Source organism: Tasmannia lanceolata, unplaced genomic scaffold, assembly GCF_043159265.1.
Source record: "Tasmannia lanceolata isolate RefF3 unplaced genomic scaffold, GAP_Taslan_0.1 ptg000023l, whole genome shotgun sequence".
Lineage (NCBI taxonomy): Eukaryota > Viridiplantae > Streptophyta > Magnoliopsida > Canellales > Winteraceae > Tasmannia > Tasmannia lanceolata.
In genome coordinates this window covers 21663342-21678856 of record NW_027518700.1, presented here as the reverse complement: position 1 = coordinate 21678856, position 15515 = coordinate 21663342, and the positions used below count along the sequence as shown (strand labels likewise).

At 37.9% G+C, this 15515-nt stretch overlaps 1 protein-coding gene across 6 annotated transcripts in view; it reads right to left on the bottom strand.

The window, feature by feature from the left end:
- RUS5 (root UVB sensitive protein (Protein of unknown function, DUF647)) overlaps positions 1-15515 on the bottom strand; it is an 81727-nt gene that overhangs the window by 30037 nt on the left and 36175 nt on the right. For all 6 annotated transcript variants that reach the window (XM_077365744.1, XM_077365748.1, XM_077365750.1 and 3 more), the window contains 3 exons: positions 10392-10438; positions 10227-10305; positions 10061-10133 (listed from right to left, as the gene is read on the bottom strand). In XM_077365744.1, coding sequence (XP_077221859.1) covers positions 10061-10133; positions 10227-10305; positions 10392-10438 — 199 coding nt within the window. The remainder of the gene's footprint in view (positions 1-10060; positions 10134-10226; positions 10306-10391; positions 10439-15515) is intronic.

The following is a 15515-nucleotide window of genomic DNA, read 5'->3' as shown; positions in this document are numbered from 1 at the left end:
CATTTCTAAATTGTATTGGAGATCTTTTTCATGTGATTTTGCATTTCAAAGAGTTTTTCATTCCCTTTTCAAAACCACCATTGAGACCAAAGTATATTTCATGAAAAACCATTTTCAAAGGTCCTAAATATTCTTAAAACAAAAGGTCATAGTCCAAGGATTTAAATCTCAAGTGCTACGTTAAGTTGAAAAGTGAATGACATCAAAATTGGCACTTGAATGATGGCAAGGTTTTAAATCTCGGTTTCGGTTTCGGTCATCACCGAAACTGAAACGTTTCGGTTTCGGTACGAAATTTCGGACGAAATCTTGTAAAAATTTCACCGAAATTTCACCGAAACGTTTCACCGAAATTTCCGAAACGAAACGTTTCGGCCAAAATTTCCGAAACGTTTCGGCGAAGTTTGGTACTTTTTCGACTCATTGTGAATTTCGTTTCGTTTTCCACCGAAACCGAAATATTTCGGCCGAAACGAAATATTTCAGCCGAAACGAAACGTTTCGGCTGAAATTTAAAACCATGAATGATGGACAGCAACTTATTTCCACTTTAATCTGTCCAAAACATTTTCAAATATTTTTGGAAATATTTTTAATATATAGATCTCATCGTTTCCATTCAAATCAAGTATAAGAGCGTCAAAATCCGATACGAAACGAGTGAGAAATGAATTTTAGAAGATCGCGGCCAGAAACTGTTTTTGCAGCCGCGACCGACCGGGGCAGTCAAATTGCAGTTTTTTAAAATTCCAGGCGCCCTCCGACGGGCGACCGTGCGACCCCGGTCGACCGGGACAACGCGAAAAACTAGCCGTTGGGGTTTAAAGGCTAGTTGCTTTTTTGTTCCGTTTTGGATCTTTTCTTGCCCAAATCACCTCCAAACGGTCATAAATCATTATGGACTATAAATATATGGTTTTATCATGGATTCAAGAACTTTTGGACTTATTGAAAACCTTATTGGAGCTTAAACCTTCAAATCCATTAGTTTTCTTCAAGAGCTTTGAACTTGCATTTTTCATACTTGAAGAAGATCTCCATAGGGCTTTATTGGTGTAATATTTTGGAGAGATTGTGAGCTATTGATTGTATGTATTAGCCTATCAAGAGGCATTGAGTGAGCTTCATCTTTTTCCTATCTATTGTAATTGGGGTCTACGATTCGGCCCAACAACAAAAGTGAATCCGGTTCGCAAAGAGGAGTGATCCCTTGGAGGCGGTTTGCAAAGAGGGTTAATCTCCTTGGAGGCGGTTCGCGAAGAGAAGTTATACCCTTTGAGGCGGTGGGAAATTAGGGTTGACTTCTTGGAGGTGGTTGTGCAAAGAGGGTTTGTTCCCTCGGAGGCGGAGAAGATTCTTGTACAGCCGGGGGATTTGGCTATAGTGAAATCTCATCTTAGTGAACTGCCCAAGGAGACAAACTTGGAAGAGTGGAGTAGGTCTAGTTGAAGACCGAACCACTATAAAATCTTGTGTGCTTCATGTGTGGTATTTTCTCTATCCCCTCTATCTCTTCTCTATGAATGCCTCTTTATCTCTAGTTAGCTCATAATCATCTTTGTTATATCATATTAACTAACTAGGAAATCATCTAGTGTCATCTAGTAACTAAAATCTTAAAAGTGCTTCAAGATCTCAAATCCACACAACTAAACTAAAACTTGATTAGCACAAGATTAGATCAAGGGTGAATCTTAAAAAGGGATTTAAAAAGAGCAAATTTTTAAAAGGGAACCAATTAACCCTCTTGGTTGCCTACTTGGGATTTCAATTTAGGACAAAAGGAGCCATAAACCCCGTAACTACCCTGCACCGAGTTTTGTAATAGAAATACAGAAAGCTAGGAAATAAATGTAAATTTACCGAAGGAGCGAGACCTTGTCAAGAAATCGGCGGCGTAACGGCGCTAATTAGATAAGAGGGCTTCAGGGTTACCGAGATTTCGGCAGAACAACAGCGTTGCTTGGACAAAAGAGCTTCGGGTTTGCCGAGATTTCGGCAGAACAACGACGCTATTTAGATAATAGGGCCTTGCGTTCTCCTAAATTCAGCAGAACAACGGTGCTATTTTGAAGGGGCTTCAATTTTGCCAAGATTTCGGCAGAACAACAGCGCTATTTAGATAATAGGGCCTCGTGTTCTCCAAAATTCAGCAGAACAACACCGCTATTTTGACGAAAGAGCTTCGAGTTTCCCGAGGTTTCGGCTGAACAACTACGCTATTATGGAAAAATAGCTCGTAGTCCTGCGAAATTCGACAGAATAAAGACGTTATTTGAAGGATGTCGCTCCGAATCTTCGAAAATTCAGCAGAATGCCGACGCCCAGTGTGAGCTACCCAAGAACTTCTCTACTTTCTCTCTTCTAAAGCAAAGAAACTAGGATTTTCTGATATTCATAAGGGTTTTTGAACTGAAAAACCAGAAGAGAAAAATAACAAGAAATTTTAAAATTAAACTAGAGAATAGTTAAAAACTTAAAATCAGATTTCTACTCTTACCCCCCCCCCCCCTATTTATAATAGGGGTTCGGGTCACAATTTCGCAGAGTGCGAAAATAAATAGGGCTTCAGGTCACAATTTCACAGAGTGCGAAATTGGCCCTGATCGGCAACATTTAAGAAAATGTGATTTTTCGTCTCTTTGTTTCGAAAAACGTGCTTTTTCCTCTCTTTTGACGGGGTTTCAGGGACTTTCGTCGGACCGTAACTCCACCGTTTGAACTCCGAATTGCACGCGGTGAGATCCGTTGGATTCCTCGTTCCGAGGAGATTCCAATGAACCTAATATCGGTGGTTTTCAGAACACAAAGTGTTTTTGGGTAAAAACGAATGTTTTTTACTCAAAGCTAACTTCTCAGTTGAAAGGCCGTGTGAAAATGGGCTTTTTGGCCGTGCCGTGAAAGGTGGCATACCGTGTAAAGACGAGCTTTTGTTTCACCTATGCGGTAAAGTTCATTTTTTGAAAAATTATCCTAGTTTCATAACCTAGAGAGAAATTAAGATAAAGACTACAGGTGCTCTGGGACTCGTCATGAGACTCTTCCTCGCGACAACCTATCATTAGTTCCACCTTGACAAAATTGGGTGTCTACAATAATAAAAGTAAAATTAATAATAAATGGGTTTTGCTGGGCACTCGTTAGGCATCATTTAATGACCATTGGGAACATGATTTTGCGCGCACTTTTATACTTTTACACCCTGTTAAAGTATAAAAGATAAATAACGCCTTTCTCCCAAAGCTTAAGCTTTTGGAGAAGTTGGTAAGTTAACATGGTATCAGAGCCAAAGGTCTCGAGTTCATACCTCTCGAATAGTAAAAATCAACATGCGATGGTCAACCCAAAGTGGAACCACATGTGCCACATGTTTGCCAAGTGGCCACACGTGCGGGGGAGTGTTAAAGTATAAATAACGTCTTTCAACTTTTGGAGAAGTTGGTAAGTTACCACACCCATTTTGAGATTTTTTCCATCGAAGTATGTGTAATTTCAAGATCCCCAAGTTCATTAAATGATGCTTAACCAGTGCCCTTAGCGCTGCATTAGCAAAACCCAAAATAAAATATTTATAGTTAAATAGTAAACAAAGAATGAAATGATCAAAATAAATATTTATATAGGTAAATATTAACAAAAATGAGGAAATAATAAAAACAAATGATCACATTCTACCATTAAATCGTTATACAATTATACTAGTGTCATGAATTAATGAATATAACTTGTGCTTGTACTTTGCAGTTGTCCCTAGTTGCCCCATGCAAATGAGGGCGCCCAGTACGCAATGATATATGCAGTGATGTTAGTGTTTTGCATATTTTTATTGTGTATATTATCATTTCTTTAGTTAAAATAGTGGTTTTCTATGCTTTTGCTTTAGTGCCAGTGTTTTCAATGGAGAAGACATAAGGAAAGCCATTCTCTGAATTTCAAATTAAAAATTAAAAAAATAAGAAAAAGTATAAAAATACTAAAAACTAAAAAAAATTATCATTCAACCATCAATGCATTAACAAAATAATCTATCATTACCAGGTTACCAACCAAAGAAGACAACGAAGCGATGGATATATATGAAGAAGATCAAATTCACTACAGTAGCCTCAAATATTTGAGAAAAATAGCTTTGTATGGATATAAAAAGGAAATACGCAAAAAAATTAGGGTTTTTTATTCACCGAGTAAAGGAATGCACAATCACAAAGTTTTCCTCAAACAAAAGTTTCATTTTCTTGAGAAAAATCCATCGGAAGCGACGAATTTTGATTCCATCAGATGGTTGGAGAGTAATCCCAAAAACAAAGGACATGACAAAAGTTCCTGAAACAACAAAACTCTCTTTAATCTCTTAAAACCCTTTCTTAAAAATTGTCTTAATAGGCTATACTTAACCTGAGTACATGGTTTTAAATTTCGGCTGAAATGCCGAAATTTCGGATTTCAGCCGAAATTTCTGAAATATAGGCAACATATATTTTTTAATTTCAAGTTTTTGCTGAAATTTCTATTTTTTTATCAAATTTCGGTTCAGCTGAAATTTCAGTTTTTCGGCCAAGATTTTAGTTTCGGCTATGGCCAAAACCGAAATTTTAAACCTTGCCTAAGTTTTAATAGGTGATTAGGGGAAGAAAAATTAAAGAAAAAAAGTGAAAATGAAATTTGGGGGGTTTGAGTTGTGAAAATTATGCTTTTTGAGCAAGTTGCCTGAAAGGCGTACTCCTCAAGTGAAAGGTTTATGCTTTTAGTCGAAGGTGTATGCTTCCAGTGGAAGGCATATGCCTTTTGCACCTCATCACAACCCACTCACCTGAGGCTTGCGCCTTTTGGACATTGCATTTTTTATTAACGCCTCGAAAGGTTTTAGGTGCACCTCACCTTGAGGAGTACATGTCAAAAGCCTCTGAAAAAACTGGTAGTAGCTAAAAATTTTAACAGACAATCAGATAAACAGCATTTGAACTAAATCATTAAAAATAGAAGTAAACACAAACACACAGTCGAAACATTACATTTCACTATTTCTAAGATCATGAGAATCCATCACCCAATTCAAACTGATATAATCATATAACTGATATGGCCGATATAAATATATCAGTCAAATATAATCATATAACTTAATGCACACCGATCACCAAATAATATGATAGATTCAATTCCTTGGCCTGAAGATATGCAGATCACTGATGATGTCGATGCCTATGCCAAACATATAAATCGTTGTATGAAGAAGCTAAGAGTACGATTGAAGCCAACAATTGCAAATATAAATAGATCTAATTTGCAAAGGACTGAGTATGAAGTGGGAGATCAGGTCATGGTATTCTTGAAGAAGGGATGACTTCTACAAAAGTATACATCACAATTTGAAAGCAACGAAATTTTGGCTGTGCACAATATTACAAAAGGTGGGACCAAATGCCTATCTGTTGGAATTACCCCCAGAACTCAACATCGGTTTTGTTCTCAAATTTGCTGATTTATACGATTACCCAGGATGATTAACTTCCTAAAAGACCAGCAGAAGATATTAAAGCATACTTGATACAAAGACTACGTCACACAAAATGGAGTGTTGAAAAAGATCCTAATCAGCTGGAAGTACAAATCAATCATCGAAAGCACATGGATTATGAAGGCTGAATTCCAAGAAATAGAAGCATATTTGCCCCAACAGTATTAAGAAGCTAACTCGTCGGACCCGAGTTCTTCTCAGCTAGGAGTACTGATGCAGAAGCAACATCTAAGCTTTTTAAGAAAACATACCTCTATTTCGGTTTTATTTATAAGAGAACCATCAGGTAGTGTGCTATTTATATTATTTGTTTGGGGTTATTCGGTAGCACATGAGCATTCTAGGATTTTCAAATAAACATCAAAGGATGGTTATTAAGAGGGTCATGGGCATGCTTTGGACTTAGATGGAAGATTTGAAGTGTTGTTCATAAAAACCTTCCCTAGAGTTTTCTTTGTTTTTGGTGCTTGTTTACTTTATCAGATCTTATCAATAAAACTCATTCTAACCGAGTGTCATTTTCAACTGGGTTTTCGGCATCACATTGAGGCAAGGGAAAAATAATATCAAGTATGAATTTTATCAGGGGTACAAATGCGATGCTACCAAGAAGAGCGAAATGGATTAGAAAGTTTCACAAGCCAGAGATTTGAAAGTTTCTCTGTCCTAGGGATCAATATTCAACCATTACTAGAAAATAAAATTTGATATAGCAGTCGACACTAGAAAGTATAACTGATGCAAAAAGATGTCGAAGCGTAAAACAAAACTAGAACCAATATGCGCTTTGTTATCTACTACTATACTCATCCAATGAATCTTCTCTTTCACACCGTTACTCTCTGTTACGAGAGAGATAGAGAAAGAGAAATGTGAGTTAGGGTTGTCTCCCCCTCACTGATTTATTTATATACTAAAAGAAAGGTACAATTACTAGAATGTCCATAGGCTTATTCTAACACTCCCCCTCAAGCTGGAATTATAAGTTATACATTCCTAGCTTGCTACAAATGTCAGTCAAGTTTGCTTTGCTCAATGGTTTTGTGAACTATCAGCCAACTGTTCTGCAAAACAAGTGAATACAGTACCTATCTCCCCTTTCTGAATTCTCTGACGAATGAAATGACAGTCGACTTCGATATGTTTTGTTCCCTCATGGAAGACTGGATTTGTCGCAATATAGATGGAAGCCCTGTTGTCACAATACAACTGTGAAGGTGAAGGAAAGACAACACCAATCTCAGACTGGAGTGACCTCAACCAAAATATCTTTGTACTAGTATAGGCCATTGTTCTGTATTCTGCCTCAGCACTTGACTTTGCAATGATGTCCTGCTTTTTACTTTTCCATGAAACAAGGTTGCCTCCCACAAAGGTATAGTACCCCGTAGTTGATCTCCTATCAGAAGGAAATCCAGCCCAATCAGCATTAGAGAACCCCTCAATTTGCATATCACCATGCTGCTTGAATAGTAAGCCTTTCCTGGTGCACCCTTCAGATACTTGAGGATTTGAACTACTGCACTCCAATGTGAAGTACGAGGAGAGGTCATGTACTAACTAACCACTCCAACGGCATAGGATATATCAGGACGAGTAACAGTAACGTATATGAGCTTACCCACCAACCTTCTATACCTACCAGGATCCTCCAACAAGTCACCCTCTTCTGGAACTAGTTTTACGTTGGGATCCATAGGTGCAGACACAGGTTTTACACCAAGATTTCTTGTTTCTTCCAACAAATCCAAAACATACTCTCTGTGATAGAGATAAGCAACCAGAGGAGTATGCCACTTCTATCCAAGGAAATATCTGAGACGTCCCAAGTCCTTTGTAGCGAACTCTTTTTGTAAGAAAGCCTTCAGTTTCTGAATTCCCCCTGAGTTACTACCTGTAATAATGATATCATCGACATATACAATCAACATAATACATCCTGTTGAGGACTGATGACTGAATACTGAATGATCCACAGCACACTGTTTCAGGCCAAACCTCATAACTGCATCACTAAATCTGCCAAACCATGCACGTTGAGACTGCTTCAACCCATATAATGATTTCTTGAGGCGATAGCCAGAAGAGGACAACTCCCCCTAAGCAACATACCCTGGAGGTTGCTCCATATACACCTCTTCAAGGAGGTCGCCATGGAGAAAGGCATTCTTCACATATAACTGGTGAAGATGCCAGCCATTATTGACTGTAAGGGACAGCAGAACCCGAACTGAAGGTATCTTCGCAACCGGTGAAAATGTTTCATTGTAATCAACGCCGAAAGTCTGAGTGTACCCCTTTGCCACGAGACGAGCCTTCAGTAGCTCAACAGTACCATCAGGCAGATATTTAATTGAGAACACCCAACGACAACCAACAGGTCGAGCACCAGCAAGTAGAGAAACCAGATCCCACGTCAGGTTAGAATGTAGAGCACCCATCTCAAGGTCCATGGCAACCCACCATCCTGGGTGATTGAGAGCCTCATCCAAAGACTGTGGTAACATAACAGAAGACATAGAGAGCACAAAACTTTTGAAAGTAGGAGTTAGACGATCATAACAAACAAACTGAGATATAAGGTATGCAGTAGAATGAGAACAAGAACGCGAAGTAATAGGTGAGTCAGATACAACTATAGGAGAGGATACCTGAGTAGATCTGTGCCTGTGAGGACGATCTGTCAGGGTGAGGCTGTCGTACTTGTTGCTGACGACGTTGATATTGAAACTTAATAGGTGGAGGGTCCACTCTGGGAACACAGGAGTCGACGTGACCAGGAGGGCAGTCAGAAGGGGATGGTAAAGATGCAGCAGAATTGTCCGGAAAGACAGAAAGAAAAATGGACACCTCAGGCTCCATCCTGGAGGAGGTATGGACAAAACCAGAACCGAAGAAGGGTTTGGACTCAAAGAACGTGACACTGGCAGATACAAACCATCTACGCAGACGGGGACTGTAGCAACGATATCCTTTCTGGGTACCAGAGTAGCCCAGAAAGACACACCGTTCGGAACGAGGATCAAGTTTATCACGACCCGGACCCAAATGATGAACAAAGCAGATGCAGCAAAAGACACGGGGCGTAAGGGGAAAAGGATCCTGTTGTGGGTATAATTTGTGATACGGAGAATCGTTATTCGGCACAGAAGACGGAAGGCGGTTTGACAGAAAACATGCAGTGAGAATAGCTTTAGCCCAAAAGGATTTGGGAGCCTGCATCTGAAAGTGTAGAGTACAGGCCACCTCAAGGAGATAGCATAATTTCCTTTCGGCTACACCATTCTGTTGCAAGGTGTATGCACAGAATGATTGATGTGTAATACCATGAGAGGAGAGGTAATCCTGAAAACCATGAATAGCAGAGAAAAACTCATGAGCGTTACCTGTACGAAGACATTTAAGACTGCAACCAAACTCATGATGGCATGATAACAATAAAACTCAGATTACATGCAAGCTTACTCCTTTACAGCTCTTCCAAACAAGCACCAAGCTTACTCCTTAACAGCTTTTCCAAATCCAGCATGTTAGTCTTTCTTGACCATACCCATCATGTTCAATATTAAATGGTTCAAGATTTTGGTAATCCAAGTCCACAAGCTCTTGGAGTTAAGCCTCTTATAGTAGAAACCTAGCTACACATCAGTAACACCATGCATCTCTAAGATTCATCTAGTCATGTCCAACATTAGTACATTTCCCACAATTGTTCCCTGCATGCAACCTCATTCATTGTATCCAATCTTTCAGCATTCACAAGGTCTTGGAGGTAAGCTCCTTTTAGTGGCAACCTAGTTACCCATCAGTAATACCATGCATCTCTATGATTTATCTGGTAATGTCCAACCATGGTTTTAAATTTCGGCCAAAATCCAAAATTTCAGATTTCGGCCGGGGCTGAAATTAAAACTGAAACTGAAATATAAAAATTTCGGCCAAAATTATAAGATTTTCACCAAAATTTCTACCAAAACCAAAATTGCCACTGAAATTTAATTTTCGGCTGAAGCTGAAACCGAAACCGAAACCGAAATTTAAAATCATGTGTCCAACAAAGACACATGCTCTAAGTCTGTTTCGGGGACTTGTTACCTGCATGAAGCCTCATTCACTATATCCAATCTTTTGGTATTCAGCAGCCATTTTCTAGATTATTGTCTTACCGTCTCCTTATATTACCTGTATAAACTGCATGCCGATATGATTCATCCAGTAAGTACTTTTATAAAGCCATACATACATTACCATGTAAAGAAATAAAGGGACTCCTAAAGATATTTATATGTGAGTGAACGGTTACATTAATCTCCAAAAAAATCAACAAAAACAGAATACCCACAAAAGGATTCCATTCGAATTTAGACTTCAGTGTTAAATGCAGTAAAGAAAATCAGCAAAATAACATTTACAAAATTTAGAAAACAATACCACATAGGAAGCACAATCAATGAAAGGTACAAGAATTTCGATGTAGAAAGAGACCACCTACCAATAAAAGGAAAAGCTTCGAAAGTAAATGTAAACTTAACATTGGAGTACCTTAGCAAAATTTCCTAAAGATGCGAGTGGAAGAAAATACGCCGGATATAACGGTGTAATTAGCTCGAAGATACTGCATGTTGGATTCATCAGTGTATAATTTTTAATATGTTCAAAATCTATTTAAAAATCATTCATATTGAATGGAACAAGTCGTGATAGAAACCTTCCCGCACTGCCAATGAAATCTGCATACATACGCCATTGTTTGGGGTCATCATCGAAAAGATTTCCGAATCGTCCACCTGGAAATGATAGCAATGGTTCTCAGCTGGAATACATGCAACAAATAACTTTTATTTCTTCTAGGTTTCCTGGATGGTTTTCAGACCAATGAATAGCCGTCCAACAGCTCCAAGACCATCCTTTGAAACCCATCTGCAAAAAAGATTAAATAAGCATATAAGAGCACGTGCAATGCATGGAATTTTTTATCCGTCATAGAGAGATTCCAACTTCACCAAAGACCAGCTTTTTCCTTACTAATCCAAAAGAAGTCAAACGCTTAGTACCTAAGCCAAGCAAAATCTGAAGCAATTTCACTGTTTGTTTCTCACTTTTCTTTTTCCTTTTTTTTGAAGGGAATTCCTCTCACGCCCCTGAGATAATGGGTTATCACTTGGGTTTTCTGGAATGATAAGGGCAAGGAGAAGAAGAGGCGGAGAAGAAAAGGATAAGGAGAAGAAGAAGAATCAGAGGAGGGGGCGAAAAGGAGAAGAGAAGAGACAAGAGAAAAGTGGCTTGAGAATTAGGCTCAATGAGAAATCCCCCCATGTGACCTCTTTATATTAGAGAGTAATATAAATTACAAAATGAACACTAATAACAACATTTTTACAATATTACCTCCATAAGACATAAACTACACATAACTTAAATTTATCTGGGTCGATGATTGAGGGGTATTACTGATGTTAGGGGTAGCAGAGATAATACCCCATATTCTCAAGGGCATAAGAAACATTTTCACTTTTTGTTTTGGCTATGTAAAGATTTCAACACAAGTTTTAGCACTGAGATCAGCTGAGTTTCCTTATGTGTTTTACTTCTTCTGAGTTACACTCCTATATTATCATCTATGTAGTTTTAAAAAAGGATGCCTCAGGAATTCCCATTATCCCACTGCTGAATCGGTGGAATTGAAAGTCAAACAAACAAAAGGTAAACTTAATATGAGCCATGAGGCTAAGATTGTTTTTTTACCGCTCTTCTCGCTCTCTTATTGTTCATAAAACAAATGAATATGTAATGCCGCTAAAAGAACAAATTTACTGCTCACGCTAAAAATTTTACAACACCAGATATATTTTTACCATTATAAACTACATTTACTCCACTAATAATATTTTTACCATGGGATTTGGTAGCCAATTTGGCGGAAAGCCATTTCGCGGCTGGCTTTTGCATGTGAGAACAGCCACCTCACTTGAATTAAATGAATAAGATAAAATCTGACAAAAAGTCAACCCATGTGGCTGTTCTCACATGCAAAAGCCAGTCGCGAAATGGCTTTCCGCGAAATTGGCTAGCAAATCCCTTTTAACATTAAAATTTTTTTACTGCTTTAATTTGTTTTCACCAAAACTCGTTATTCACCATTTAAAATCATTTTTTTGGTTTTTCCAGATTTTTTCAGTATTTTTCTTTTTCTTCCCCTTTTATTTTGCATTACTCTGTGTTTCATGTTTTTCTTCTTCATCTTCTTTCCTTGATCCCAATCATTATTTCTCTCCATCAAGACTTCAGCCACTATACTTGAGAAAAAAATCCAAAGAAGAACTGAAAGAAGGAAAAAATAAAAAAACTGGTAACAAACCTTAAACAAGGAGAAAGAACAAGAACAGAGAAATATGGAAAACCCAAATCTAAATTTTCCTTCCAGGCACATTACTCAGATCGAGTGAAGAATATGGGTGAAGAGTCACTATAAGAATACAAGATGTTCTACTTAACGATTCTAAAAAAAGAGCATATGCACAAGAAAGAAAATGGAAAATGGAAAAAGAGAAGATGAAGAACAGGAAGAAAGGTAAGAATCCTAAAAAAAGTAAAATAGAAAAAATGACAAAAAAGAAAAGCAAAAGACAGAGAAGACAGAAGAAAAGGAAAGAGAAAGAGAGACGGAGAGAAGTACAGAAAGTTAAGTGCTCAGAAGCACTGCTTAAAAATGTGGATGCGGGTCAAAATGCGGCCAAGAAAAATCCTTGTTGACTCGGCGCAGACACGGCCAAGAACGTGGTTGACACGGTTGAGAACTCGATTGACACAGTCATAACTCAGAAGAGTCAAAGGAGTTTTTACTGACTCTGTAGGGAAAAATGCGGAACACGGCCAAGGGAAATGGGAGTCGACTCGGGGGAGTACACAATGACGCGGGAGAGTTTTAAAAGTATGCTCAGAAGGGTATTTGGGTCTTTTTTCCAATACGGAAAACCTTTGTCGCAATAATTTTAAAAGCGTACCTGAATAGCATTTTCGGAAATTTTTCAAATTTATGGGGTAGAATTTTTTCCAAAGTAGATTGTCACACTATGGGTACTTTCTAATAAACTGGTGCACTTGATGTTAGCAGCCATATGATTATTTATGGTGTAATTAGCATGGTTACCGGAAATGCCCTCCGGTGGGAATCTCGCTTATAGGAAATCGCGTTTCGGAAAGTGTGTTTCCAATTCGTGGGAAGCGTGTTACCAATTTCTTGGAAACACGTTGTCCAAATTTAGGAAGCGAGTTTCCAATTTCTTTTTTTTTATGACATAGGGTATCCCCACTCCAATTTTTAGGGCGGGACTATCCCCAAATTTGGGAAGCGAGTTTCCTATTTCTTGAGAAGCACGTTTCCAGTGGAACTTCTTATGGGATGGTTTAGATGAGAAAAAGAAGATTCATATGGCTAGATGGAGAGATGTATGTGAACAAATTAAAGCTGGAGGTTTGAGTTTCCATGGATTAGAAATGTGAATAACGCTCTTTTAGGAAAGTGTCTATGGAGGTTCGGTGAGGAGCGCATTGAGGCTAAGTATGGTTCCTATTCAGGAAGGTAGATTATGGACCAGGGTCATTGAGAGTCAGTATGGTTCCTATTCAGGAAGGTAGATTTCTAATGATCAGTTTACAACCTAGGGGCTAACTTTTTGGAGAGATATCTTGAAGATTAAATATAAGTTTAAGGAAGGGATAAGATACATAGTATATAAGGGGGTCAGGAAAAAGGTTTGGCATGACAAATGGTGCGAGGGGTTAGTTTTGGCTACAAAGTTCCCTGATATGTAAGCGGTGGCATTAGATAAGGAATCCTTTATCATGGAGTGTTTTCAGTGGAAGGACGATCAGATCTCCTGAAAAAATTAAGTTCAGGAGGAATTTCTTTGATCAGGAACTAGAAAGCATATTCCGGCTTCTAAATCTATTGACGATGAATACATCAAGAAATTAGGCAAAAACAAAAGAGTATGGATTTGGAGCCCATATGGGGTATTCACTGTCAAATCCTTTTACCATAATCTTGGACCTTATCCTCTCTTCTTCCAAGTTGCCAGAGTGTGGAGGATTCTGGTTCCTCCTAGGATATGTGCGTTCAGGTTGACGGTAGTGCAAAATAAGATTCAGACAGTGGACCATCTTCGTAATCATCAGATGTTTATCATTGATCATTGTGCCACATGTGTTGAGGTGGAAAAGTCGGTTGATCATCTCATCTTACACTGTAGATTTGCCAGAGATATCTAGGTTCGCATTCTTGGGCGATTCGGTACATCATGGGTCCTCCTGGAGCAATTTGTAGATCTCCTAGGTTGTTGGATGTTAGATCCTTGGACGAATAGGGAAAGGACATTATGGAGTTGTGCTATTGGCCTAATATGGGCATTTGGAAAGAAATAAATGATAGGATATTCAGAGATTATCGGAGAATGACTAAGAAGGTTTTTTCTGGCCCCATTGGGATCACTGATTCCAACGACGCGGAGATGAGATCATGGAATTGGTTTAGTTGAGGAGAGGGATCTAAGAAGATTGATAGTAGAGGGAGACTCGCTCAAGGTAATCAGATGGCTAGATGGGAGCTGTTCTTACCCTTGGTGGTTTGACCCAGGGGTTGATGAGATCCAGGATCGTGTAGCAGGTTCTCATCTTCATTTTATCACGAGAGGAGATTGGCAAATGCGGATGCAGATAGATTAGCTCTAGTGGAGGTGGGCGGAGAGTCTCTAGATATCTTTGATTTCCTTCCCGCTCGAGGGCTTTTTCTTGTTTTTCTCTGTATTCCTTCTTTTTCTGTATTCGATTTTCTTCTGGTATAGACCTCCTTAGTCGCGCTTTCCCCTATTTTCATTAATGAAAACTCTTCCTACCATTAAAAAAATGGTTCACAATTTTTTTTCTTTTTTTGTTTGTTTGGAATATATTTTCTTCTCTTTTCTGTTCATTTCCCCATTTACTTTTAATTTATTTTCTGATTAGATAATAAGTATTTATATGTCAAAATTGTTAATTACTTAATTAATTATAAGAAGAGGAAGAAAAAAATAGTGTGTATTTAAAGTTTCCAGTAAAAACTTATACATTTGTCCCACTTCGTTTTAGTGTGCAAGTAAAGTTGACATGTTTATTTACTTATAGTCAATTGACAAGAAAAGTAATGTTTGTTAGTTTCTCCACTTAAGCAATTAATCATTTAAGTGGATTCATCATTTAAATATCCATTACATAAGAAAATTTTGTATTAACTTTGATATTTGATATTTTGATTAATGGTTTGGATTTGGATTCGCATGCAAATTGGTTATTTTGGATGGAATTAATATTTAATGTTGGTTGAAATTTTGATTTGTTTATGGTGGTTGGATTTGATTTTCTTAACTTCTTGGAAACTTAAATTCACTTAAATTTCAATTTTTATAAACATTGAAAAAAATTATTAAACCTTATTTCTAATTTCACTAATTTTTTAAATTATTTTATTTTTTCATATTTTCATTATTTTTTATTTCATGCACCTTCTTAGTTGAGTTGAGTTGAGTTGAGTTTTATTTCATGCGCTTCCTGTTCGCTTCCCTGGATCTTCCCTTTATGCTACTATGTCGCTTCCCATGACACTTCCACAACCTTGACGCTTCCTCCCTTCCCGAGAGCCCTCGCTTTCCAGCTTTTGCTTCCCACACCAGCAACTATGGTAATTAATTCTATGCACAGAGCATAATGAGATTGAAGTTATCAAAGACGGAAAATACAAGATGATAAGCTTTTTGGAAAATAATGAAACAAGATGAAAGCTGGAAAGTCAATGTATGGGCCAACTGAATACAAGTAGTAAGTACAAAAACATTGAAAAAATGAGAAAGGTTTACCCAATCAACCTGATGACACGACACAATACGAAATGCAATTGGATATCTTTAATAATTATATAGAAATAATGATAATTTGGAAGAAATCAGTAAGTCATAATGAGAAA